Below are 26399 nucleotides of genomic sequence, written 5' to 3'. Positions count from 1 at the left end.
AAGGAGATATATCTTATTTCACAGGGCCTCTATATCTCACACACAAAAAACCATTTTGAAGAGTAATTTCTAGAAAAAGTTTAAGTCCTGCCACTTATTAATAGTACTAATAAATCAAAACCAACTTTAAGTATTACATTAAATATTGATTTAAACCTTATTCAGAGGCTAAAAAACTTATTCTTTAATTTAATTATTTACAAAGTGTTCAGATATGTCTAATGTTGCCTTAGAACTTGTAATCCAACCAAGATATTATAGAAAAGACATGGGTAAAGTTGGCTCAAAGCAGAATAATTTTAATGTAAAGACAATGCAATTATAAAAATACTCAGATTTTTTTCCCCATATTCAACTTCTTAAGAATATTTTAGCACAATTATTTTTCATTAGGCTTAAAATAAGGGTCTGCAGCCAGAAATGAAACTTCACGAAAAAAGTTGAACAAAGTCTTTTGACGAAGACAGTATGCTTTTAAAAAAATGACAATAGCAGTTATTTTTTTCTTCTTTTTTAATCAAGAAACTGTGGAAATGCTCTGTTCCCCTTCCCAGCACCCAGAGTCATTTACTCCATTTTATAACTCAGCCTTCAAACAGATTAAGCAGCTGAGTTTGTGAAAAGTATGTTTGTTTTACGCTAAGAACCCTTGTGTGACACTATGGTGACTCTTCTGACACCTCAAAGAGAACTACAGACAGTTCTTACTCATCAGCAGGAAAGCCAGGCTGAGAATTCACAATTTCTTTGTAACCTCGACTTCTTCACAGAAATCAGTATTTGGTCAAGAGGCAGGAAAGACTTTGTTGGCTTTATATGTCCTTTTTCTGTCAATATCACTCAAAAGACACAAGATGCCCTATAACTCAAAAGGCTATTTACTACTTTAAAATCTATCAACTGAAAAGGTTTATACTGATACTTTAATTATGCTATGAAAGTTTTAAATAAGCAGAACTCACATAAATTTTAAGTAGTTGGTTTTGGTTCTTTTTTTTTAGAAAAGAATGGAGAGAAAGAAAATTCTAAATAGTTGATACATCTTCTAAAATATGTTTAAAAGTTTACAATTCTTTTCCCATATCTATTTGTCTAATCTATTCACTACATAAAAACCCAAAAACTGAACTCACTCCATCGAGTCGATTCCAACTAATACCAACCCTATAGGACAGACTATAACTGCCCCTTAGGGTTTTCAAGGCTATAAATCTTTACAGAAGCAAACTGCCACATCTTTCTCCCATGGAGCGGCTGGTAAGTTTGAACTGTTGACCCTTCAGTTAGCAGCTGGGCGCATTAACCTCTGCACCACCAGGACACACTCACTATTCACTACATAATTCCAGTATATGAGGGAATGTGAAACATATCAATGTAAATCTGTCCCATTTTTTTCAATGTAAAAATTATATTTGTGTAATGAAAATAGAACCTACGAAGCAAGAGTCAGTGGAATTATTTAGCATAAAACAAAAAAGGTTAGAGTTATTTAGCATGACGCAAAGGTTAGAGGTTAAATAGTAACTTACCAATTATCATTACATATGAAGTGTTATTTCATGAAGAATGGTGGCCTGCTGTTTCCATCTCCACTGAGATAGATACCATTGTAGGAATTTAAGTCAGGGAGAATTTACTCATTATAAATAAAGCGTAATAGTTCATAAAGGGTCACTAAAGGTAGTGACTGACTGACTTTCTTTTCCAATAAAAGTTTTTATCTAGTATATCGAGTGATCTGTAATAGTTTCAGCACAGTTCTGATAAGAAGGGAATTATGTTAAAAGATCTCTGAAATAGCTTCTAACTTTACAAGTCTGGCTGTAATTATTTTTATTTTATGTAACTATGTGTAGCTTAGGCATATTAAGTACAACAAAATATATTTTAAAGATCCTTTGGAAAACTTTTGTTCCAGGTGACAAGAAGCATACCAGTACATAGAAAGTGTTACGGATTGAACTGTGCCTCCCAAAAAGTTATGCTGAAGTCCTAACCCCAGTACCTATAAATATGACCCTGTTTTGAAACAAAAAAGTTTTCCTTTGTTATGTTAATGAGGTCACACCAGAGTAGGGTGGGTCCTCAACGTAAGGGGGAGATGCCATGTGACAGTGGAGGCAGATGGATCTATAAGCAGCAAAGGGATGTCAAAGATTACCAACAGACACCAGAAACTAGGAGAGAGGCCACAGCCAGAACTGACAGGGCCAAGACCATGATTTGGACTTTTGGCCTCCAGAATATTGAGAAAATAAATTTGTTCTTTAAAGCTATCCACTTGTGTTTTTTTTTGTTGTTGTTACACTAGCACTCAGAAACTAAAACAGAGTTTGGTACCAGATGTGGGTACTGTTTTCACAGATACCTAAAAACGTAGAAGGGACATTGGAACTGGGTAATGAGTAGGGGAAGAGTTTGGAGTGCTTGATAAGAGTCTAGATTGCTTTGAAGAGACTATTAGTAAATTTATGGACAATAAAGGTGATTCTGATGAGTGCTCATAAGGAATTGATAGCTGCAGGGAAAGCTGTCTATTGTCATGAACAGAATGCTGCTAAAAGTGTGGATGTTAAATCTGTTCCTGGTAAGGCTCTAAAAGGAAATGATGAACACGTTACTGGACACTGGAAGAAAGGTAATCCTTATTATAAGGTGGCAAAGAATTATGTTCAAATATTTGGTGGAAGGTTAGGGCTTGTAAGCGATGAATTTAGACATTTAGCTGAGAAGATTTCTGAGCAAACTTTAAACATGCAAATATTAAAATATATTACATTAAAATACCAGAGGAAAGATAGATTGCAAAATGAATTATGCAAAAAACAAATCAGAACTTAAAGAATTATAAAATTTCATTGTAGAAATTAAGAAAGCATACCTTGGAAAAGATACCAAAGTTGTGGATACATAACCCTTTGCTGAAGAGATTAGGCCTGTGACCAGTGGATCTAATCAACCATCTCAGCAGAAACCCTGTGACTTAGACTGAAAGGGACAGAAAGAGGACAAAATGAAGGAAAGCTATTTCCTTCCTGGAATTCTACAGGAAGGAAATGGTCCAAAGGAGCCACTTGGTTGTAAACATCTGTTGTTGTCCACAACAAGGAAAGTGTGATCCCAGGAGCAGAGACTGTCAAAACTGTTGGAGGCAGCATGGGTTGGCAAATTCTCCACTTATTCAGTTTCAAAGGGTGGGGCTAATATTGCATTACGTGTATTATCTAATCCTCACAATAACATTATGAAGTAAATCTAATATCAGCCACATTTTACTGGTAATGAGACTTCAGCACAGTGTTTTTAAATAAAATTTCCAAGTTCACATACTAGGCATCCTGAATCCAGAGCCTATGTTTTTAAGCAGCATGCTATATTGCTGAAGACATATGAGCATTTTTTATCATTTTTTGGTGGTTGGGTTAAGTATAATAAAACTGTAGATAAAAATTGGCCATTGAATTTAGTGCTTTGGAAATTACTGGTGATCTTAAGAAGAACAATTTTAGTATATGAGCTAGCCATAGTGCATTGAGTTGAGAGGAGGAAATGGAAATTGAGAAGTTAAAAATGGTTATTTGAGAAATGTGGCTGTTAAAGGAAAAGGGGAAACTTGGACATTTTGAGTTTAAATTTTAAATATTTACTGACATATTTACAAAGGAATTCAAAAGTATTGTTGATAACAGTAATTTTAGATTACATACCATCTAACGAAATCTTACAATTTGGTTTCTAAGAAGGTTATCCTCTTAAAACCAATAAAATAGGCTGATGTTCACATTCACTGTAATGAAGACATACTTTGCTCAACTGAAGGCAGTTAAAAATGAAATACAGTGATTGAGTATAAAAAAAATAGCCTGATAATATTGCATCTAGGTATTACTGCTGGAAATCATAAGAGGTAAAAAATTTAACATTTACTGTGCCTTTATGCAAATAATGTGTGCCTTCTATGTTAGTATGCCAACGCTGCCCTTCTCCTAGGAGGTATTTTCCTAAGTGCCACTATGCCAATCTTTTTTACATATTGTTGTTTAAAAAAAAAAAAAATTAGTGCACTTAAGAAAATACCTTGAGAGGGGAGCATGGCATTGTCAAACAAAGAAAGTACGTGCTGTTTGCATAAAAATGCTGTAGATTAAAATTTAACATTTAATTATTGTAAATGACACAGTTGTGCTTAAACTCTAATCCACGGATTGGTGCTAGTCCATTAAAAAGTTCTTATATGTCATGGGTTAATGTGAAAAATCAGGATGATAGAGTGAGTTTTTGATAAGGTTAAACTTATTCAATTTGAAGTATTATCTGAGATTATCTTACTCCTACTTTTTGGTGTAAAAATTATTTTTCTTTTAAAAATTATAATGATAATTGATGGGATCTGAAAAAAATTTTTAAAGTTGACAATGTTTTCAGATTTTCTGGACACCTAACCAGTCATTAGGAATCACTAATATAGAGAACCTATAATTTTAGCCACATACAAAAATTACAGGATTTCATGAACATAAAACTTTGAAATTTGTAATTATTTGTCGACTTGGAACACATAGAACTAAAGAAGATCCTGACTGTCAAAGTTACTGGTTGTCTTACAATGAAACGAATTCTACCTACATATCATGGTGTTCTAAAAATGTTGATGTACAGTATAGTAATTAGATACAGTTTATAAGTGAATATAAACCTAATCCTTAAACCTACAAAAACACATAATATTTACATAAATCAAAAGTTTAAAGGTTCACTGGTAGTAGAGATCAATATACACATATACAATCACAGAAGTGCAAATACTATATAAGAACACTATTATAAAAACTCATGAAAAGGTTTACACACAGAAGGAAATAATCTTTGATGGTGTGATGATTAAGGTTGCGTGTATCAATTTGGCTAGCCATGATTCTCAATGGTTTGGCAGTTGTATGATGTGATCACTTCCATGATGAGATTTGATATAATGTGATCACCTCCACAATGGGATCTGCTGTGAGTTTCCAATCAGTTGAAAGGGAGTTTCTTTTGGTGGGTAGCCTGCATTGAATATAAGTAGATATTCTAGAAAGGCTTGGGGGCTTTTGCTCACTCTGGATCCTGCAGTTGGCTCCTGTTCATCTGACCTCTGGTTCTTGAGACTTGAGTTAGCAGCTTACCTGCAGTCTTGCCTGCTGATTTCGGGATTTGTCAATCTTTGCAGCCTGTGAGCAAGAGCCCTGCTCTCTGACCTGCCAGTCTTGGGTTTGCCAGCCTGTGGCTACTTGAATCAGGAGAAGCCTCTATCCTGACCCATGGGCTTGGCACATTCCAGCTTCTATGGCCACATAAGCCATTTCCTTGATATAAATCTCTCTACATATTTATACACTTTACTGGTTTTGCTTCTCTAGAGAACCCAGCCTAAGACAGATGGTTATGAGGGATGGGGAGGGAAAAACACCATACAACAGATAAGTGGTAACCCTGGTGAAGGGTAACACAGTACATAATACTAGGGAAGTCAGAACAACTTGGCCAAGGCAGGGTCATGAAACTTCATAGACACAGCCAAATTCCCTGAGGGACCGAATTACTGGGCTGAGGGTTGAAGACCATGATCTTGGGGGATATCTAGCTCAATTGGCATATCAGTTTATAAAGAAAATGTTCTACATCCTACTTTGCTGAGTAGTGTCTGGGGTCTTAAAAGCTTGTGAGCAGCCACTGAAGATACTTCACTGGTCCCACCCTGTCTGGAGCAAGGGAGAATGAAGAAAACCAAAGATATAAGGGAAAGATTAGTCCCAAGGGCTAATGGACTACAATTACCACAGCTTCCACCAGACTGAGTATAGTACAACTAGATGGTACCCAGCTGCCACCACTGACTGCTCTGACAGGGATCACAACAGAGGGTCCTGGACAGAGCTGGAGAAAAGTACAGAACACAATTCTAACTCACACACACACAGAAAAGATCAGACTTACTGGTCTGCCAGAGGCTGGAGAAACCTCAAGAGTGTGGTCCCCAGACACCTTTTTAACTCAGTACTGAAGTCACTCCTGGGTTCACCCTTCAGCCAAAAAGTAGACAGGCCCATAAAACAAACGAAAATATACATACCTGATCCATGTATATGAGACTCAATGGCAAACCAGCTCAAGGGCAAGGACAAGAAGGCAGGAAAACCTGTTGCCATCGAGTCAATTCCAACTCATAGAGACCTTACAGGACAGAGTAAAACTGCCCCACAGGGTTTCCAAGATGAAACTGGTAGATTCGAACTACCGACCTTTTGGTTAGCAGCCATAGCACTTAAGCACTGTGCCACCAGAGTTTCCGAGAAGGCAGGAGGAGAAGGAAAGCTGGACGAATGGAAATGAGGAACCCAAGGTCCAGAAGGGGAGAGGGTTGACATGTCACCAGGTTGGTAACCAATGTTACAAAACAATACGTGTATTAATTGTTAAATGAGAAACTAATTTGCTTTGTAAACCTTCATCTATAGCACACACACACACAAAGGACACCAGAAACAAGCAAACGTAAAAATATACGCAATTCCTGAACTGTTTTCAAATACTCTTGGACTACAGATTTGCCTGACCTTGGGCTATTAATTGAAATATAATTTCAGGGACATTGGAAAAATAGCTGGGATCAATAATTTTCAAATAAGAAATAGTGTGAATTAAGAAATCTTGAAGTCAATGCTACTTCATACGGCAAAACTGAAAAAAATCCTTGAGGAAAAAGGTATGTCTTGGAAATTTAAGGGAATAAGGTGTGTGAATGATGTAATGCTGTTAACAATACATAAAGAAAGGCTCAGTTAAAATGACAAGTTCTATCATACTAAAGCTGCCACAGAAAATTCTACATAATGTTCAAGTCCCATGAGTTAACAAATGACATCTTTGTCTGGTATGTTACTTATTAACACTCTGCTAGCTGTCATAAGGCTGACCGATTGTGTAATTTTATTTAAATTGCAATAAAGAAGTAAAGATCATTCAAAATAAATATAATAAATGCACTGTAAAAAGTGGTACTGAATACTTCAGAAAAGCAACACGAAAAAATAATTCCACTGTACTGGATTCTGTGCACCTATAGCCCTCAGACTGCAGTTCACAACGATCTCAATTCAAGCTGGATCATCTTGAAGCTAAATGAGTACAGGTGGTAACTAACTCAACCAACTTTTCCTTTTGCTGATAACTTGGCTAATTAAGTTGGGACGGCAAGATGATTTTTAAATTGTATGGTCTTCATGAACTGATGAAGATTAGTTACTAAATAAAATGGTTTGCCCTAAATAGTAATAATGATTTGCAAGAAAATAACTTTTTGACTCTAAGAATTGATATGATATGCAATCTAAGAAGTTTATTTGGTCCAACCTACTTTTGTCTTAAGCTATCCACAGCACAGATAATAAATAATATATTGTTTGTCTGTCAAAAGAGTTTTGTTACATTTTATGCTTTTGAAGTAATGCAAGATCATTTTACTTACTTCTGAACTTTTTCACTGGCCACGTGGGAGGCCTCTAAGGCACGCTGAAGCTGTAGTTCCATGTCCGCTCGTTCTGTCAGAGCCTGCTGCAGTTGGGTAGTCAGTTCCTCATTTTGTTGTTGAGTGATGGAAACAATGTTCTCTCTGTTTTTCAAAGCTTCTTCATAGGTACTAAGGGTATGGTTAAACTGATCTTTCAGACTTTCTTCTTGGGATAAAGATTTGTGTAGACTGAGGAAATAAAAAAATAAATATAATGTGTAGACTGATCAATGATATATTTAAGAAAAATCTCAATTTAAAAAAAATCATTTCAATAAATATTTTTTCAAGTATATGTTTAAAATATTTAAATAAGTAAATAAAAATAATTTAAGAATCACAATATTATAATTGATAATTATTCTTTTTAAAAAATACCTTACTGTGTTTTTTGTGAAAGTTTACACAGCAAGTTAGGTTCTCATTTTTATACATACTGTTTTTTTCTATACATATTGTTAGGAAACCCTGGTGGTGTAGTGGTTAAGTGCTATGGCTGCTAACCAAAGGGTCAGCAGTTCGAATCCACCAGGTGCTCCTTGGAAACTCTATGGGGCAGTTCTAATCTGTCCTATAGGGTCGCTATGAGTCAGAATCGACTGGGTTTGGTTTTTTTTTTTTTTTGGTTATACATATTGTTGGAAATCCTGGTGGCATAGTGGTTAAGTGTTATGGCTGCTAACCAAAAGGCCAGCGGTTCAAATCCACCAGGCACTCCTTGGAAACTCTATGGGGCCATTCTACTCTGTCCTATAGGGTTGCTATGAGTAGGAATCGACTCAACTGCAACAGGTTAGGTTAGGTTATACATATTGTTAAGTGACATCGGTTACATTTTTCATAATGTGTCGGCATTCTTATTATTTCCATTATTCTTGTTCTGTTTTCATTAATCTAGCCTCCCTGTTCTCCCTTACCTTCTCATCTTTGGTCTAAGGAAAATGTTTACTGTTTGGTTTCATTTAGACGATTATTTAGAGGAGCACTGTATTCATGGGTGGTATTATATTTTATGAGTCAATCTGTCATTTGGCTGAAAGGTGACCTCTGGGAGTAGTTTCAGTTCCAAGTTTAAAGAGTATCCCAGGGCAATAGTCTTAGGGGTTTCTCTGATCTCTACCAGTCCAGTAAGTTGGGCCATATTTTAGGAATCTGAGATTTGTTCTACATTTTTCTCCCATTCTATCCAGGACCATGTCTTCTGTCCCTGGTAGGAATGGTGGACAGTGGTAGCTGGGCACCATCAAGTTCTTCTGGTCTCAAGGTAGGTGAGGCCTTGGTTCCTATAGATTGTAAGTTGTATAGACTAATTTCTTCTTTGAGTCTTTGGCTTTCTTCTTTCTTTTTTGCTCTGGATGATTAGAGACCAATAGCTAGACATTAGATGGATGCTTGCAAACTCTTAACACCCTACATGCTACTGATCAAACTAGGGTGTAGAATATTATCTTTATGAACTATATTGTACCAACTGACTGAGTTGCCCCATGAGTCTATGGTCCTAAGCTTTCAAACCCAGTAAACCAATCCTGTGAGGTGTTTGGTTATGTCTAGGAACTATTCATAACTGTATTCTTAGTGCTTTATTTTATACGTTAACATATATGCAACACACACACACACACACGTACACACATATGGCTATGGAGTCCTGGTGGAACAGTGGTTAAGAGCTCAGGCTGCTAACTAAAAGGCCGGTAGTTTGAATCCACCAGCTGCTCCTTGGAAACCCTGTGGGGCAGTTCTACTCTGTCCTATAGGAATGCTATGAGTCAGAATCAACTCGGTGGTAATGGGTTTGGTTTACTGGTTTATACATGCACATCTGTATATTCATATGTGACTTCCTATACCTATACATATGCATACATATCTATCTATGTGACCACACATGTATATATTTGATAATTATTCTATTTATCTCCTTCTTCACTTCCAGACAAGTGACTATGATTATTGAAGCATACAAAAAGATACTGCAAGATGTTAATTAGGTTATATCAGTATAAATATTATGTTCAATTTTCGTTAAAAGGAATAGCAGAGATTTGGAAACTATTTCTAGGTATTACATGGTTTAATGAGTACGTATATTTAGTAATAAAACAGACTAAGATGACTGCAAAAAAGTGAGAGCTTGGAGAATGGCCATCATTTTTGTAGATCCAGGGTCTATTCTGCTAAGCACTTAATGAGAACGAATGAAGTCTGTGCAAATACCAATCAGCCTATACACAGCATTCTCTTGTCACAGTTGAGATAGGATGAAGTTAAAATCAATAAAACTGTACAGAAAAAGAAAGTATTTAGATGTATTTTCTTTTGTTAATGAATCATATGCTAAATACACACATTCATTAAATCATACAGAATAAATAGCACACAAATTAAAACTAAATGAATGCAGAAGAAAATGCAGACAAATAGAATCCTAAAATGCTAAAGGTCAAATCTTTGATATGTCATTACACCTACCACCTGAGGTTATTTTGAAATGGCACCAAGCACCTCACTCAATTAAACAAAGACATTTTGAAAATATAAATATTTAATAACGGAAATTTAAAATCCACACAGGAGATGTTCTTTATTTTATTAAATAAAATCATTTCAGTACATGCATACAAAGGACATGTCGATTGGAAACTTAAAGTAGCCAAACCATATTATACAGCTTGATAACGTGAATAGGAAAGTAATATAATTCTTAAAGCCGACAAAAGCTAGTCAGGGTACTTCGTTGTTGCTGTTAAGTGCCATCCAGTTGGTTCTGACTCATAGCAACCCTACGTACAACAGAATGAAACACTGCCAGATCTTGAGCCAGCCTCACAATCGTTGCTATGGTTGAGCCCATTGTTGCTGCCACTCTGTCAATCCATCTCGTTGAGAGTCTTTCTCTTTTTCAGTGACCCACTAGTTTACGAAGCATGATACCCTTCTCCAGGGACTGGTACCTCCAGATAACATATTCAAAGTGTATGAGACGGAGTCTTGTCATCCTTGCTTCTAAGGAGCATTCGGCTGTGCTTCTTCCAAGACAGATTTGTTCGTTCTTCTGGCAGTTCATGGCACATTCAATATTCTTCACCAACACCATAATTCAAAGGTGTCAATTCTTCTTCGGTCTTCCTTATTCTTTGTCAAGCTTTCACATGCATATGAAGTGAACAAAAGCACCATGGCTTGGGTCAGGTCCACCTTAGTCATTAAAGTGACATCTACACATTAAAGAGATCTTTTGCAGCAGATTTGGCCAGTGCAATAGATCGTTGGATTTCTTGACTACTGCTTCCGTGGACATTGATTATGGATCCAAGTAAAATGAAATCTTTGAGAACTTCAATATTTCCTCTATTTATCATGATGTTGCTTATTGGTCTAGTTGTGAGGACTTTCATTTTCTTTATGTTGAGATGTAATCCACAATGAGGGCTGTAGTCTCTGATCTTCATCAGTAAGTGCTTCAAGTCCTCTTTGCATTCAGCAAGCAGGGTTGTATCATTTGCATATTGCAGGTTGTTAATGAGTCTTCTTCCAACCCTGATGCGCATTCTTCTTCATATAGGCCAGCTTCCTGTAATATTTGCTCAGCATAAAGACTGAATAAGTATGGTAAAATGATACAACCATAACACACACCTTTCCTGACTTTAAGTCATCCAATATTCCCTTGTTCTGTTCGAATGACTGCTTCTGGTCTATGGACAGGATCTGCATGAGAACAATTATATGTTCTGAAATCCCCATTCTTTGCAATGCTACCAATAATTTTGTTATGATCCACACAACTGAATGCCTTTGCATAGTCAATAAAATACAGGCAAACATCTTTCTGGTATTCTCGGCTTTCAGCCAAGATCCATCTGACATCAGCAGTGATATACCTGGTTCCACGTCCTCTTCTCAATTCAGCGTGAATTTTTAGCAGTTCCCTGTCAAAGTACTGCTGCAAATGTTTCTGAATTATCTTCAGCAATATTTTACTTGTGTGTGATATTAATGACATTGTTGGATAACTTCCACTTTCTGTTGGATCAACTTTCTTTGGAACGGGCACAAATATAGATCTCTTCAAGTCAGTTGGCCAGATAGCTGTCTTCCAAATTTCTTGGCATAGATGAATGAGCAATTAAAGCACTACATTGTTTGTTGAAACATCTCAACTGGCACTCTGTCAGTTCCTGGACCCTTGTTTTTTGCCAGTGCCTTCAGTGCACCTTGGACTTCCTCCTTCAGTTCCATTGGTTCTTGATCATATGCTATGTCCTGAAATGGCTGAATGTCAACCAATTCTTTTTGGTACAGTGACTCTTTGCATTCCTTCCATTTTCTTTTGATGCTTCCCGTGTTGCTTAATATTTTGCCCCTAGAATACTTCAATATTGCAACTCAAGACTTGAATTGTTTATTCAGTTCCTTCAGCTTGAGAAATGCCAAGGATGTTCTTCCCTCTTGGTTTTCTAACTCCAGATCTTTGCACATTTCATTATAAAATTTTTGTCTTCTGGAGTTACCCTTTGAAATCTTCTGTTCAGCTCTTTTACTACATCATATCTTTCATTTGCTTTAGCTACTGTGTGTTCAAGAGCAAGTTTCAGAGCCTCCCTTGGCATCCATTTTGCTCTTTTCTTTCCTGGCTTTTTAATGACTTTTTGCTTTCTTCATGTATGATGTCCTTGATGTCATCCTACAACTGGTCTGGTCTTCGGTCATTAGTGTTCAATGCATCAAATCTACCCCTGAGATGGTCTCTAAATTCAGGAGGGATATACTCAAGGTCGTACTTTGGCTCTCATGGACTTGTTTTACTTTCCTTCAGCTTCAACTTGAACTTACATATGAGCAATTCATGGTCTGTTCTGCAGTTGGCCCCTGGCCTTGTTCTGGTTGATGATATTGAGCTTCTCCATTGTCTCTTTCCACAGATGTAGTTGATTTCATTCACGTGTATTTCATCTGGTGAGGTCCACGTGTATAGTCACCATTTATGTTGTTGAAAAAAGATATCTGCAATGAAGATGCCACTGGTCTTGCAAAACTGTATCATGTGATCATGTCATTTGTATCACTGAGGCCATATTTATCAACTACTGATCCTTCTTTGATTCCAACTTTTGCATTCCAATCACCAGTAATTATCACTGCATCTTGATTGCATGTTTGATCAATTTCAGTTGGTAAATGTCTTCAATTTCTTCATCTTTGACCTTAATGGTTGGTGCATAAATTTGAAAAATAGTTGTATTAACTGGTCTTCCTTGTAGGCATATGGATATTATCCTATCACTGACAGCATTATACTTCAGGACAGATCTTGAAATGTTCTTTTTGTTGTTAGCTCAACTGCTAACTAAAAGGTTGTGAATCTGAATCCACCAGCTAGTCCTTGGAAACCCCATGGGGCAGTTCTACTCTGTCCTGTAGGGCTGCCATGAATTGGAATCAACTCGACGGCAGCAAGTTTTATGGGTAATGCCTAGAATATTGATTTTCATGCATTCCATTTCATTTTTGACAATTTCCAATTTTCCTAGATTCCTATTTCATATATTTACATTCCAATTATTAATGGATGTTGGCAGCTGTTTCTTTCTTTTTGAGTCATGCCACATCAGCAAATGAAGGTCCTGAAAGCTTTCCTCCATCCACATCATTAAGTGCAATTCAACTTTGAGTAGGCAGCTCTTCCCCAGTCGTGTTTTGAGTGCCATTCAACCTGAGGGCCTCACTGACTGGCACTATGTCAGACAATATTCCCCTACTATTAATAAGGTTTCCCCCCCCCGCCACTGGCCAATTTTTTTAGAAGTAGATTGCCAGGACCTTCTTCCTAGTCATCTTAGTCTGGAATATCTGTTGAAACCTGTCATCCATGGGTGACCCTGCTGGTATTTGAAATACCAGTGGCATGCCTTCAAGCATCACAGCAACACACAAGCTACCACAGTACAATAAACTGACAGACGAGTGGTGACAGGAAGCTTTAGCACTAAAAATAGCCAAATATATACTCTGATACTTTGTTTAATAATGTTCAAACTAAAGTAACTATAAATTTCTTCTTATTGTTTGTTACTTATAAGCCTTTAAAGTGTGCTCACTTTGGACAAGGTATAACATAGAAATAAGAGGGAGATGCAACAATGACAGCATGCTTAAATAATTTCAGGATTCAAATTAGTCCCTAAAAAGGGAGACTGTTGCTAAACTCCCAGTCAACTAGTTACTATTTATAAAATAAGAATGGTGTATAGGGCTACATTTGTAGAGTGCAAAGAAATATCTTTCTTTGTGGTTTTCATCTTGTTATTTACATAACCAATCCTGATTTCATTCTTTTCAGTTCTTCCTCTCAATTCATATGCATAAAGGCTACTGTTTCTTGCCTATTTTCCTGTTCCTTTTATGTCGTCTCACATTTTCTGTATCTCTCTTGTTCCAAGTTCCAATCTTCTACAGCTCAACCTCTGTTTCTTTGAAAGATTCAAGTAAAAAAGAAATGAAGACATACGAAACAAAATCATAAAAAGATAAGTCTATTTATGTTCATTGCTACCATTCGTCTGTCAGTTTGTCATACTGTGGTAGCCTGCATGTTGCTGTGATACCGGAAGCTATACCACCAGTATTTCAAATACCAGCAGGGACACCTGTGGTGGACAAGTTTCAGTGGAGCTTCCAGACTAAGATAGAGTAGGAAGAAGGACCTAAGAGTCTACTTCTGAAATAATTGGCCAGTGAAAACCTTACAAATAGCAGTGGAAAACTGTCTGATATAGTGCCAGAAAATGAGCCCCTCAGGTTGGAAGGCTCTCAAAATGCGACTGGGAAAGAGTTGTCTCCTCAAAGTAGAGTTGACCTTAATGATGTGGATGGAGTAAAGGTTTTGGGACCTTCATTTGTTGATATGGCATGACTCGAAATGAGAAGAAACAGCTGCAAACATCCATTAATAATCGGAACATGGAATGTATGAAGGATGAATTTAGGAAAAGTGGAAGTTGTTAAAAAATGAGATAGATCCCATAAAGTTTGATATCATTAGGCATCAGTGAGCTGAAATGGACTGCTACTGGCCATTTTGAATAAGACAATCATATGGTCTACCATGCTGGGAATGACAAATTGAAGAGGAATGGTGTCACATTCATTGTCAAAAAGAACAATTCAAGATCCATCCTGAAGTACACAACTTCAATGATAGGATAATATCCATACGCCTACAAGGAAGACCAGTGAATACAACTATTATTCAAATTTATGCGCCAAACATTAAGGTCAAAGATGAAGACATTGAAGATTTTTACCAACTTCTGTAATCTGAAATTGGTTAAACATGTAATCAAGGTGCACTGATAATTATTGGTGATTAGAATGTGAAAGCTGGAAACAAAAAAGAAAGATCAATAGTTAGAAAATACAGCCTTGGTGATAGAAAAGATGCTGGAGATTGCATGAAGGAATTTTGCAAGACATATTCATTGCAAATACCTTTTTCAACAATGACATATTCATTGCAAATACCTTTTTCAACAATATAAAAGGCGACTATACATGTGGACTTCACCAGATAAAATACACAGGAATGAAATCAACTACATCTGTGGAAAGAGACAATGGAGAAGTTCAATATCATCAGCCAGAACGAGGCCAGGGGCCGACTACGGAACAGACCATCAATTGCTCATATGTAAGTTCAAGCTGAAGCTAAAGGAAATTAAAACAAGTCAAATGAAAGCCAAAGTATGACCTTGAGTATATCCCACCTGAATCTAGAGACCATCTCAGGGATAGATTTGATGCATTGAACACTAATGACTGAAGATCAGACCAGTTGTAGGATGACATCAAGGACATCATACATGAAGAAAGCAAAAAAGCCATTAAAAAGCCAGGAAAGAAAAGGCCAAAATGGATGTAAAAAGAGACTCTGAAACTTGCTGTTGAACGTACAGTAGCTAAAGCAAATGGGAGAAATATGCAGTGAGAGTTGAGCAAAAGATTTTATAGGGCAGCTAGAGAAGACAAAAGTAAAGTATTATAATGAAATGTGCAAAGACCTGGAGGTAGAAAACCAAAAGGCAAGAATGTGCTCGGCATTTCTCAAGCTGAAAGAACTGAGGAAAAAATCAAGCCTTGAGTTGCAATATTGAAAGATTCTACAGGGAAAATATTGAACCATGAAAGAAACATCAAAAGAAGATGTGAGGAATACACAGCATCATTGTACCAAAAAGAACTGGTCGAGGTTCAACTATTTCAGTAGGTAGCATATGATCAAGAACTGATGGTACCGAAGGAGGAAGTCTAAGTTGCACTGAAAGCACTGTCAAAAAACAAGGATCCAGGAATTGATGGAATACCAATTAAGATATTTCAACAGTCCGATGTAGCACTGAAGGTACTTGCTTACATATGCCAAGAAATTTGGAGGACAGCTATCTGATCAATGGACTGGAAAAGATCTATATTTGTGCCTGTTCCAAAGAAAGGTGACCCAATAGAATGCGAAAGTTATCGAACGATATCCTTAATATGATATGCAAGTAAAATTTTGCTGAAGATCATTTAAAAGCAGTTGCAGCAGTACACTGACAGGGAACTGCCGGAAATTCAAGCCAGATTCAGAAGAGGATGTGAAGCGAGGGACATCATTGCTGATGTCAGATGGATCTTTGCTGAAAACTGAGAATACCAGAAAGATATTTACCCGTGTTTTATTGACTATGCAAAGGTATTTGATTGTTTGAATCATAACAAATTATGGATAACACTGTGAAGAATGGGAACTCCAGAACACTTAATTGTGCTCATGAGGAACCTGTACATAGACCAAGAGGCAGTCATTTGAACAGAACAAAGGTATATGGCTTAAAGTCAGGAAAGGTGTGTGTCTGGGTTGTATCATTTCACCATACTTACTCAATCTGGTGAGCAAACAACCCAAGAAGCTGGATTATATGAAAAACAATGTGGCATCAGGATTGGAGCAAGATATTCACAACCTGCAATATGCAGATGACACAACCTTGCTTGCTGAAAGTGAAGAGGACTTGAAGCACTTACTGATGAAGATCAAATACTACAGCCTTTAGTATGGATTGCACCTCAACATAAAGAAAACAAAAATCCTCACAACTGGACCAATGGGCAACATCATGATCAATGGAAAAAGTACTGAAGTTGTGATGGATTATATTTTACACTTGGATCCACAATCACCATTCATGGAAACAGCAGTTAAGAAATCAAAGGATGCATTTCACTGGGCAAATCTACTGCACAAAATCTCTTTAAAGTGTTACAAAGCAAAGATGTCACTTTAAGTAATAAAGTGGGCCTGCCCAAGCCTTGGTATTTTCAGTTGCCTCATAAGCATGCGAAAGCTGGACCATGAATAAAGAAGACTGAAGAAGAACTGATGCCTCTGAATTATGGTTTTGGTGAAGAATATTGAATATACCATAGACTGCCAAAAGAACAAACAAATCTGTCCTGGAAGAAGAACAGCTGGAATGTTCCTTAGGAGCAGGGGTGGTGAGACTTCATCTCACTTACTGTGGACATGTTATCAGGAGGGACCAGTCCCTGGAGGACATGATGCTTGGTAAAGTAGGTCTTTGAGAGGGTCAACAAGATAGACCGACAAAGTGGCTGCAACAATAGACTCAAGCAAACAACATTTGTGAGGATAGCGTAGAATCGCGCAGTGTTTCATTCTGTTGTACACATGGTCGCTATGAATCATAACAGACTACAGGGTACCTAACTACAGCATTTTCTTTACATTTAAAACATTATTACCTACATTTTAGTTGTTAATTCCCTCTTAAATTACATATAGTAATGTGCACATATTCTAAGTATTCAGCTTGACAAAATGTAAAGAACAAGATAAGAACACAACCAGAAGCTTAGGATACTCCCCAGTGCTCTCTCCAAGTTGATTCCCCTTCCCAAAGGTAATCACTATTCTGACCTCTGTCAAGATGGGTATTGCCTGTTTTTGAACTTCTGTGTTTGGTTTATTTTGACCAACATTAAGTTTCTGAGATTCATCCTTATTGTTGCACATAGTTCATTGTTTTTCATTGCTATGAAGTATTCCATTATATGAATATACTACAGTTCATTTAACCATTCCACTGTTGTTGCTATGAATGTTCTTAAACACATCTTTTGGTAAACATAAAAAAAAAAAAAAGTACTTATTAACGGTGTAGAGTTGCTCTATAGGGTATATGTATGTTCAACTTTAGTCGATACTGCAGTTTTCCAAAATGGTTGTACCAATTTACACTCCCATCAGCAACGTATGAGAGTTCCAGTTGTTCTTTTTCCTCCCTCAGAGTGGTATTGTGAGTCTTTTTAACTTTTACCATTCTAGTAGGGGTGTGGGGATATTGCATTCTCTTACTGTTGACTTTTGACAAATATAAGTTCTTAATTTTAATAAAATCCATCTTATTGTTTAATTTTTTTTGTCCTATTTAATACACTTAGCTTGCCCTGTGTCATTTACATTTTAATCTTTCATGTCGGGTCTCATTATAAAGTCACAGTGGGCCAGCTTAGTTTGGAATTCTGCCTGCATTCACATTATTAAATCTAAAATGCCATCCAGTAAACTATAACTAGTTAAATACTAAGAATGAATAATCTATTAAAAAAAAAAAACTCATGATTATTAAGATCATATTATCCTGGTTTCATTCTATTCATTCTTTTCTTCCTAGTCTTCCATCATTTACTTTTTTGGGGGGCAAATGTATTCCTGATTTTTTTTTCCCCCAGATGCACCTGTGACTGAGACCCTTTACTCTCAAGCTCAATAAGCTGCTCATCACTCAAAATGCCTTGGAAACCTTCTAACTTCCATGAAGCCTTACTCAAACAGAAGCAGTAGCTGGAATGATGATGATGATTTTTTTTTACTGAGGTGAACTTCACATAACATACAATTAACCATTTTAAAGTATAAAGTTCAGTGACATTTAGTGCATTCACAATGTTGTGTAACCACCACCTCTCTCTCTAGTTTCAGAACTATTTCATCATCCCAAGTAATCGCTCCCCATTCCCCATTACTTCCTAAGTTTTGATATCAGAAGTATGAGTCCCACTACTTTGTTTTCTTTTTCAATATTGTTTTGGCTATTCTGGGCCCTTTGCAATTCCAGATGAATTTTAGGATGAGCTTTTCCATTTCTGCAAAAAAGGCCATTGGAATTTTGATAAAGATTATTGGGGAGTATCGTGATCTTGACAATATTAGGTCTTCTAATCCATGAATGTGGGATGTCTTTCCATTAAATTAGGTCTTCTTTACTTTCTTCCAGCAATGTTCTATAGCTTTCAGCGTACATTTTTTTCACCTCCTTGGTTAAATTTATTCCTAGGTATCTCATTCTTTTAGATGCCATTGTAAATGGAACTTTTTTTTTAATTTCCTTTTCAGTTTGCTTATTAGTGGTGTATAGAAACAGAACTCATTTTTGAATATTGATCTTGTACCCTATAACTTTGTTTAATTTATTAGCTCTAGCATTTTGTGGATTATTTGAGTTTTTTTTTTTATATATACAGAGTCCCAAAGTTTCTATATATACAATTTCAAATATTGCAATATCATTTTTTTAAAAAATGCCATCTCAACATAATATTGAGGCCCTGGCTGGAGGCCAGTATCTTCCTGTTCTTGACTAGTTGGTTAAGTCCACTATACAACTATTTTCCTTAGTGGGTTCTCATTCTCCTGGGCCACTAGGCATTCATCCTAATCACCCCAGGGCCAGGTACCCAACAACTAGGCACAGTCCCTATGTACCCTGAGCCTGTGGAATTATTCAAAATGCCCAATCCTCAAGGAAGCCAATGAAAGCTAGCTAATTCCACCCTGCTTGCTATATTAGTTTGCTATACATAAGGCATCTCCCTACAATTCCAGCTTGTTGTTACCTTGTCTTTAGGCGCAATCACCTGTCTGCTGCTGCATCATGGCATGCTGTGCCTCTCTGTCTCTGCGAACCATTTAGTATAATAAACCTACTACATTTTTACACAAATAATGTGCACCTTCTATGTTTGTTTGCCAACCATGCCCTCCTCCTGTGAGGTATTTTCGTAAGGACCACTATGCCCTTTTTTTACACGTTGCTCTAAAAGAAAATTAGCATAGCATGCTTTTGAAAATACCTCAAGGGGGATCGTGGGGTTGGCAAACAAATGCAGAAGTCATGCATTATTTGCATAAAAATATGGTAGTTACTTTTCATGGTCTCCCTGACTCCTCTTTCCTGCACTGTGCATGACTTACCATCTTGTGAATCTGTTAAATTCCCAATAGTTAAAAAAATTTTTTTTTTATTTGGAGTGATCTTTTTAAAACATAAATTAGAGAATGTCACTTAAAATTCTGCAATAGCATCTTATTGTACTCCAAAAAAAAAAAAAAAAAACCAAATAGGTCTCTAAAAATAATAACGAATTATATACATTAATTCTCTAAATTCTCACAACAACCTGTATGAGAAGTCCTATTATATTTCTTTTTACAGATGAAAAATTTGAAACAAATAGAGGTAAGTAATTTAATCAGCGTCACATAGATAGCAGTCAGAATTTGAACCCACAAATCCTTTTTGAGTTCCTGGGCTTGAACACTCCCTTATACTTGCCATGGTCTATAAAGTTCTGCATCATCTGGTTTTTGATTCCTCACCTTTTAGTCACGTTTTTAAATTTCTCAGGTACATCATTCTTTTCCCTGCTTAAGGCCTTTGTTTGGAACTCTTTTTCCTCTACACTTCTACCTGATTAATTTCTACTCATCCACTAGGTCTCAGTATAAACACCATTTTTTCAGAGAAACCTTTTATGACTTCTCAGTGTAAAACTGTATGCTCCCCCTTTCTTTTCTGTCTCACAAACTACTGCTTTCCTTCTTAGAACTTAGAATAACTTTCAGTTTCATCTTATGATGATATACGTTTACTCCCCTAATTCCGACATGTTAATACTCTATTTAAATACCGTAGCTTCACTTTAGGGGAAGAATAAATTCCTTAAGAACTTGAATAAATCAAAACTTCATAATTCTAGGGAAATTTTCCTATAGGAATAATGGTGAAGTAGGGGGACTATAGTCCAAGTACACATAAATATGCGACCATTGAAAACATTTTTGCTTTAATATTATTTTTCCCTCGGAATTATCTCTATTTCAGAGTGCTCATCCCTAAATTGACAGCACAGCTAAATTGGTAGCTTTCTTTAGAGTTGCATCATATTTATTTTTACTCCAAAGTTATTACTTTTCAGATATAATTTCCAGCATGGCAGTAGCATTCCAACTCAATGGCAATTAAATGACAATGCATGGAAAAATATTTTAATTTACAGTAAGAATAAATTATAAAACAGTAGCAGAAGAGCCCTTAAATTACACTCAGAAGTTCTAAAGCAGGTAATCAACAGTGTGGCTCACACATTATCAGCAGAAGATGGTAACTATTTCTATTCACCAGCTAAAGTGGCATGGTCATGAGGTAATACCATAAACAAAATTTAAATTTACTCTGGCTTCCAGTTTTGAAATTATATAATTCTTAACGAACTGAATTTTTCTAATTTAGCATAGAAAGTGGAACTTTATTATATTTTTACTTAGCAATATTTCATATTATCATAATTCTAGTTCACATTAAGTGAGACTGCATAATATCTCCTCACTGCTCACCTCATCGATTCCAATGGCAGGCCACAGTTGACAATGCTTTTCATGGGCACTACTCCCATAAGTAGCATATAACAGATCTCCTTTCTGTAGTTGTTTCTTAGTTTCAGTGTTTCCTGGTCTGTTTCTTCATGTCTGTGACTCTCCGTCCTGCCTCAGCTTAAAATATTTTGGTATTGTCAGGTTTATGATCCACTGACATGTTTTTCTTGCAGATATTTATGTTCTCTTCAGCTTGTGTGCCTACCTAGCTGCTGAACTCCCTATTTATTGTAATATCATACAGGGGTTCAGCACTTTACCATTTATACCTAATTTTGACACTACTTTTCCTGGATTCCTCTCTTGTCTTCCTCTTACTCTCGTCCTTACATAAGATCACTTTACTCACTAATCCATAACATGCACTTACTCTTTTGCTTACACTTAATTTACTTGCATTAATTTCTCAACCCGTTATGTTTTTTTATATATGCTATTTATTTATTGGATGAGTACTTTTGGATTAAAAAATTTAAAGATAAGTTAACATAGTATGGATCAACAGTCCTTTAACTGGCGGGGGCGGGGGGAGGGATTTTTGCCGCCCAGGGCACATTTTGCAATGCCTAGAGATATTTTTAGTTGTCACAACTTGGGAGGAGGTGCTATTGGCATCTATTGGGTAGCACTAGATGCTGCTACACATCCTAAACTGCAGAGGACTGGGCCCTCCCCCATCACAACAAATAATTATCCAGCCCAGTATGTCAAGAGCGCTAATCCTGGTGTAGATGAAAAGATGCCAGGTTTGGACTTAAAATTCAGTTCCATCACTTATTCTGTGTGATCTTGGGAAAAACACTTTTCCCCTCTGAGTCTTAATTTTCTCAACTATAAAACAGTAAAAAACAAAACAAAACAAAACCTCATGGAGTTCATAAGAGAATGAAATAAAAATGATCTATATACACCAAAACATCTAGCAAAGAATAGGCATTCACACGCTTATAATTTTTAAAATAATTTGTGCCTAATTAACTGTACCAAATCTTACACAATACTCATTTTATAAATATTTTTATGAATAACTATTGCCTATTTCTACAGGTTTTTCATGAAGTGGGAGAGGTAAACTAGTTTTCTTAACCTTTACTCACTTTTGATAACACTTTTAAATTGTTCTTAAAAAAAAAAAAAAAGGGCAGGTTTGGCTTGTTTTACAGAATTAAATAAAACCAAAAAGTATGTACTACCTCTTCCTAAGCACACATTTCCTGAGAGGATAGTGTCTACTTTAACTTCCTGGTTTACTGCATCAGTAAATTCGCTAACACTTTTTCAAGCAAATAATAATTTACTTCCCTCTCTTATTTCTGAGGAAACCATCTTATTCTCCAGTATAACAGGTGTTAAGTCTGAATGGCATGAGGATATAGGAAAATATATTCAGTATGATTAAGACAGTGGTGAAGGAGATTTAATCTGTAAATCAGATGACCAACTAGCTATTTCACTGATTGTTTTCTGTTGCTTCAGTTGATTACATTTTAAGAAATAACTTGCTAAAGCTATTTCAGAGAGGAAATAATTTCTTTATTACAATGAAAGTCAATTGCTCCTGAACTCATAAAATCCAAGATTTTTTTGGTGGGTATATTGGTTAACATATTTATTAATATTTATTACAAGCCTTCTGTATACTACATTTTATAATATAAACTGGTGGTCACTAAATATTTGTTGAAATCATTCCCATAGAAATGTAATAATATACATAAAACTATTGTAAGGATTTTTTATATCTAATTACTACTGTACTACAGCACTCAAAATTTTTGCAGAAATCAGTTCCTGATTATTCAAGAGTGTATTATATGCTTTGGAGCCCTGGTGGCACAGTAGTTAAGAACTTGGCTGGTAACCAAAAGGTTGGCAGCTCAAATTCACCAGGCAATTCTTGGAAACCCTATGGGGCAGTTCTACTCTGTCCCATAGGGTCATTATGAGCTGGAAGTGACTCGATGGCAATTTTTTTTTAATTTTTGTTATATGCTTCATGAATTTTGTCACCTTGGAAGTAGAGAAATAGGGGATTGTGCTCATAAATCCACTCATGCCACTTCATAGAACACAGGTAACACAATCTGAAATAATATTATATAACACAAAAGTATGATGTTATAAGTATCAATAAAATGCTCTAGAATAGCAGCCATGACTGCAAATAATATATATATAGTATATATATATCTATATACACATGCCTATTATATACCTATATATATATATATATATAGGTATATATATATACCTTTAAATTTAATAGAAGGGATACGTCTGCTTCTGGGAAAATGGAAGAAATAGAAGATACAAAGAAGAATGGAAATTTTAGAACTGAAAAATACAATAATTGAAACAAAAAGTCCAGTGGGTGGGTTTAATAGCACTATTGAAGGGACAAGGGAAAGAATCGGTGAACTGGAAGATCAAACAATAGAAATTACCCAATCTGAACAACAGGGGAATAGACTGGGGAAAAAAAAAAAAAAAAAAGAACCAAACCAAAAAAATTTAAAAAATCAAACCTGTTGCCATTGTGTTGATCCTGATTCATAGTGACCCTAGAGGACAAAACAGAACTGCTTCATAGGGTTTCCAAGGAACAGCTGGTGAATTCGAACTGCTGACTTTTTGGTTAGTGACCATAGTGCACTGTAGCTCTTAGCCACAGAAACCTATGGAACTATGACAAAAGATACAACATTTATATCACTGGAGTCCTGGAAAGAGAAGTGAATGAGGGCAAGGCTCAAAAAGAATAATGGCTAAAAACTTTCCAAATGTGACAAGAGACATAAACCTGTAAGGAGCTGAGCAAACCCCAAACAGGAGAAATCCAAAGAAATCCACACCAAAGCCCACCAAAATTAAACTTTTGGAAAGTAAAGACCATGCAAGTAGCCAGAGAAAAAGACATGTTACCTACAGGCAAAAATACTTCAAATGACAGCAGATTTCTTACCTAAAACCATAGAAGCCTGAAGAAAGTGGCACAATATTTTTCAAGGTCTGAAAGAAAAGAAGTCAATCCAGAATCCTATACTCAGTGAAAATATACTGCAAGAACAGAGTGAAAAAAAAAAAAAAAAAATCTCAGATGAAGGAAAACTGAGAGAATCTGTCACGAGCAGATCTACCTTAAAAGAATGCCAACAGAAGTTCTTTAAAAAGAAATCAATGATAAAAGGAACCTTAGAACGTCAGAAGGGAAGAAAGAAAATGGTAAGCAAAAATATGGAGAAACATAATAGGTTTTCCTTCACCTCGGAAGTGTCTAAGATTATGTTTGGTGGTTGAAGCAAAAATTACAACACTGTCTGATCTGGTTCTAAATGTATGTAGACAAAATACTTAACACAACTATGTAATTGAGGGAGAGTAAAAAGATTTATAGGTTATTAAGGTTGCTATACTTCACCGGGATGGGTAAAATGATGACAACAGTAGGCTGTGATAAGTTATGTATATATAATGTAATACTCATGACTTTAGCATGAATAAATGATTATACAGTACCTAAAAATGTATAAACAGAAAACAACTAACTGTTCTTAGGAAGGGCCAATATTTTGCAATCTTATTAATGATCACTGGACTAAAAGATGGGATTTCTTTTGAACATAGCTTGAGATTATCTCATTTAGAATGAAGCTGCCTGTGCTTACTGTCTTCAACTTCTTAGCTTCTATTCAAGGATCTAAAATTTGGCTTTGTCTACAACTGTTCCAGTGATCTTACTGCTAAATAAAGAAGACATTTTTTAATCCTTAACTTATTTGACCTACCTGAAGCTAGTTCTTTCTGAAAATGCCTTCTTTTTCTACTTTCCATGACAACATACTTATGGTTTTTTGCTTACCTTTCTTGATGTTCAACAAGTTTCTTTGGCTACTTCTTTTCCTTCACCCAACTTCTTTTCCTTCACCCAACCCTTAACTGTAGGTGTTCTCATTCTACCCACTCTTCCTTGATTTCATCCCACTCCAATGGCTTCGCTAATCATATATAGCTAATGATCCCCAATTCTGAAGTACTCCTCTCCAGCTGAGATTTCTGTCCTGAGCACCAAATCTACATCATCACCTAAGAGACATTTCCACTTGACCATCCAGCAAATATCTACAACTCAGTATGTCTAAAACTGAACTCGTGATCTCATTGTATACCCCCCCTCCAAAATAGCTCTTTCTCTCCACCCCTTCTCACTGGGCACCACCATCTACTGTGTTGTTCACACCCAAGCCTACACATCATCCTTAATGTCTACCTCTCACCTCAAAATCTGTTCAATCCTGTTTATATAAACTTTTAAATCTCTTGTATCTTTTCATTTCTTTCCATCCTCATAACCATTATCTTAAAACTAGAGTACCATAATTTTCTTAAGTGGATTACTGCAATAGTTTTTTCACTTATTCCTTGCTTTAAGTGAGTTTTCTAAAGGACAAATATGAATGTATCACTCTCTGGATTAAAGCCCTTCAATGAGTCTTCACTGCCCCTAATATAAAGTCAAAATTCCTTAAACGTCATTTACAAACCTCTTCAGGCCTATCTTTCCAGCTCATTTCTCATCATTCCCCTACTCACTTCTACCCCAGCCAGGATGAATAGGTGCTCCCATAGTACTCTGACCTTTCACAACTGGACAGTAAGCACCATGAAACATAGTTTTTTTTTTTCACTATTTGATCTTGAGTTCCTAGAGCAGGGTTTAAGAAATATTTGTGGAATTGATGAATTACCGATTCCTTTTCCTGGTTCATGAGATTATTAATTTTTTAATCTTCTAATGGCTGACAACAATCTTTGTGACTGGTTTAGGTACCCTGCAGAATAGAAACTATGGATATTTAGTACTGATCTGTAGTTACCCAATGAGGATTACAGGTTCACTGCTTTGTGAATACCAAGAATAATAAAAGTCCTAAGATCTAAGTAGGAAATGAAAGAAAGAAAAGTAAGCAACCAAGGAAGTAATTTTCATGAGTTATTCTACTCTGGAAGAAGATTTAAAATTGACTCTCATTACGATACCATCACTGCGGATTTCAACAGTTTTCCTGG

At 36.1% G+C, this 26399-nt stretch overlaps 2 protein-coding genes across 10 annotated transcripts in view; one reads left to right on the top strand and one right to left on the bottom strand.

Annotated features, from left to right (window-relative positions):
- The window catches only part of FOXA1 (forkhead box A1), a 99437-nt gene extending 90640 nt beyond the window's left edge, over positions 1 to 8797 (top strand). The window contains exon 4 of the mRNA XM_049899507.1: positions 8743 to 8797. Coding sequence (XP_049755464.1) covers positions 8743 to 8744 — 2 coding nt within the window. The 3' untranslated portion in view covers positions 8745 to 8797. The remainder of the gene's footprint in view (positions 1 to 8742) is intronic.
- Positions 1 to 26399, bottom strand: part of MIPOL1 (mirror-image polydactyly 1) — a 352757-nt gene that overhangs the window by 47232 nt on the left and 279126 nt on the right. For all 9 annotated transcript variants that reach the window (XM_049899515.1, XM_049899512.1, XM_049899519.1 and 6 more), the window contains one exon: positions 7511 to 7741. In XM_049899515.1, the coding sequence (XP_049755472.1) occupies positions 7511 to 7741 (231 nt within the window). The remainder of the gene's footprint in view (positions 1 to 7510; positions 7742 to 26399) is intronic.

The sequence above is a fragment of the Elephas maximus genome, chromosome 10 (genome assembly GCF_024166365.1).
Source record: "Elephas maximus indicus isolate mEleMax1 chromosome 10, mEleMax1 primary haplotype, whole genome shotgun sequence".
NCBI lineage: Eukaryota > Metazoa > Chordata > Mammalia > Proboscidea > Elephantidae > Elephas > Elephas maximus.
This window is presented reverse-complemented; position numbering and strand designations above follow the sequence as displayed.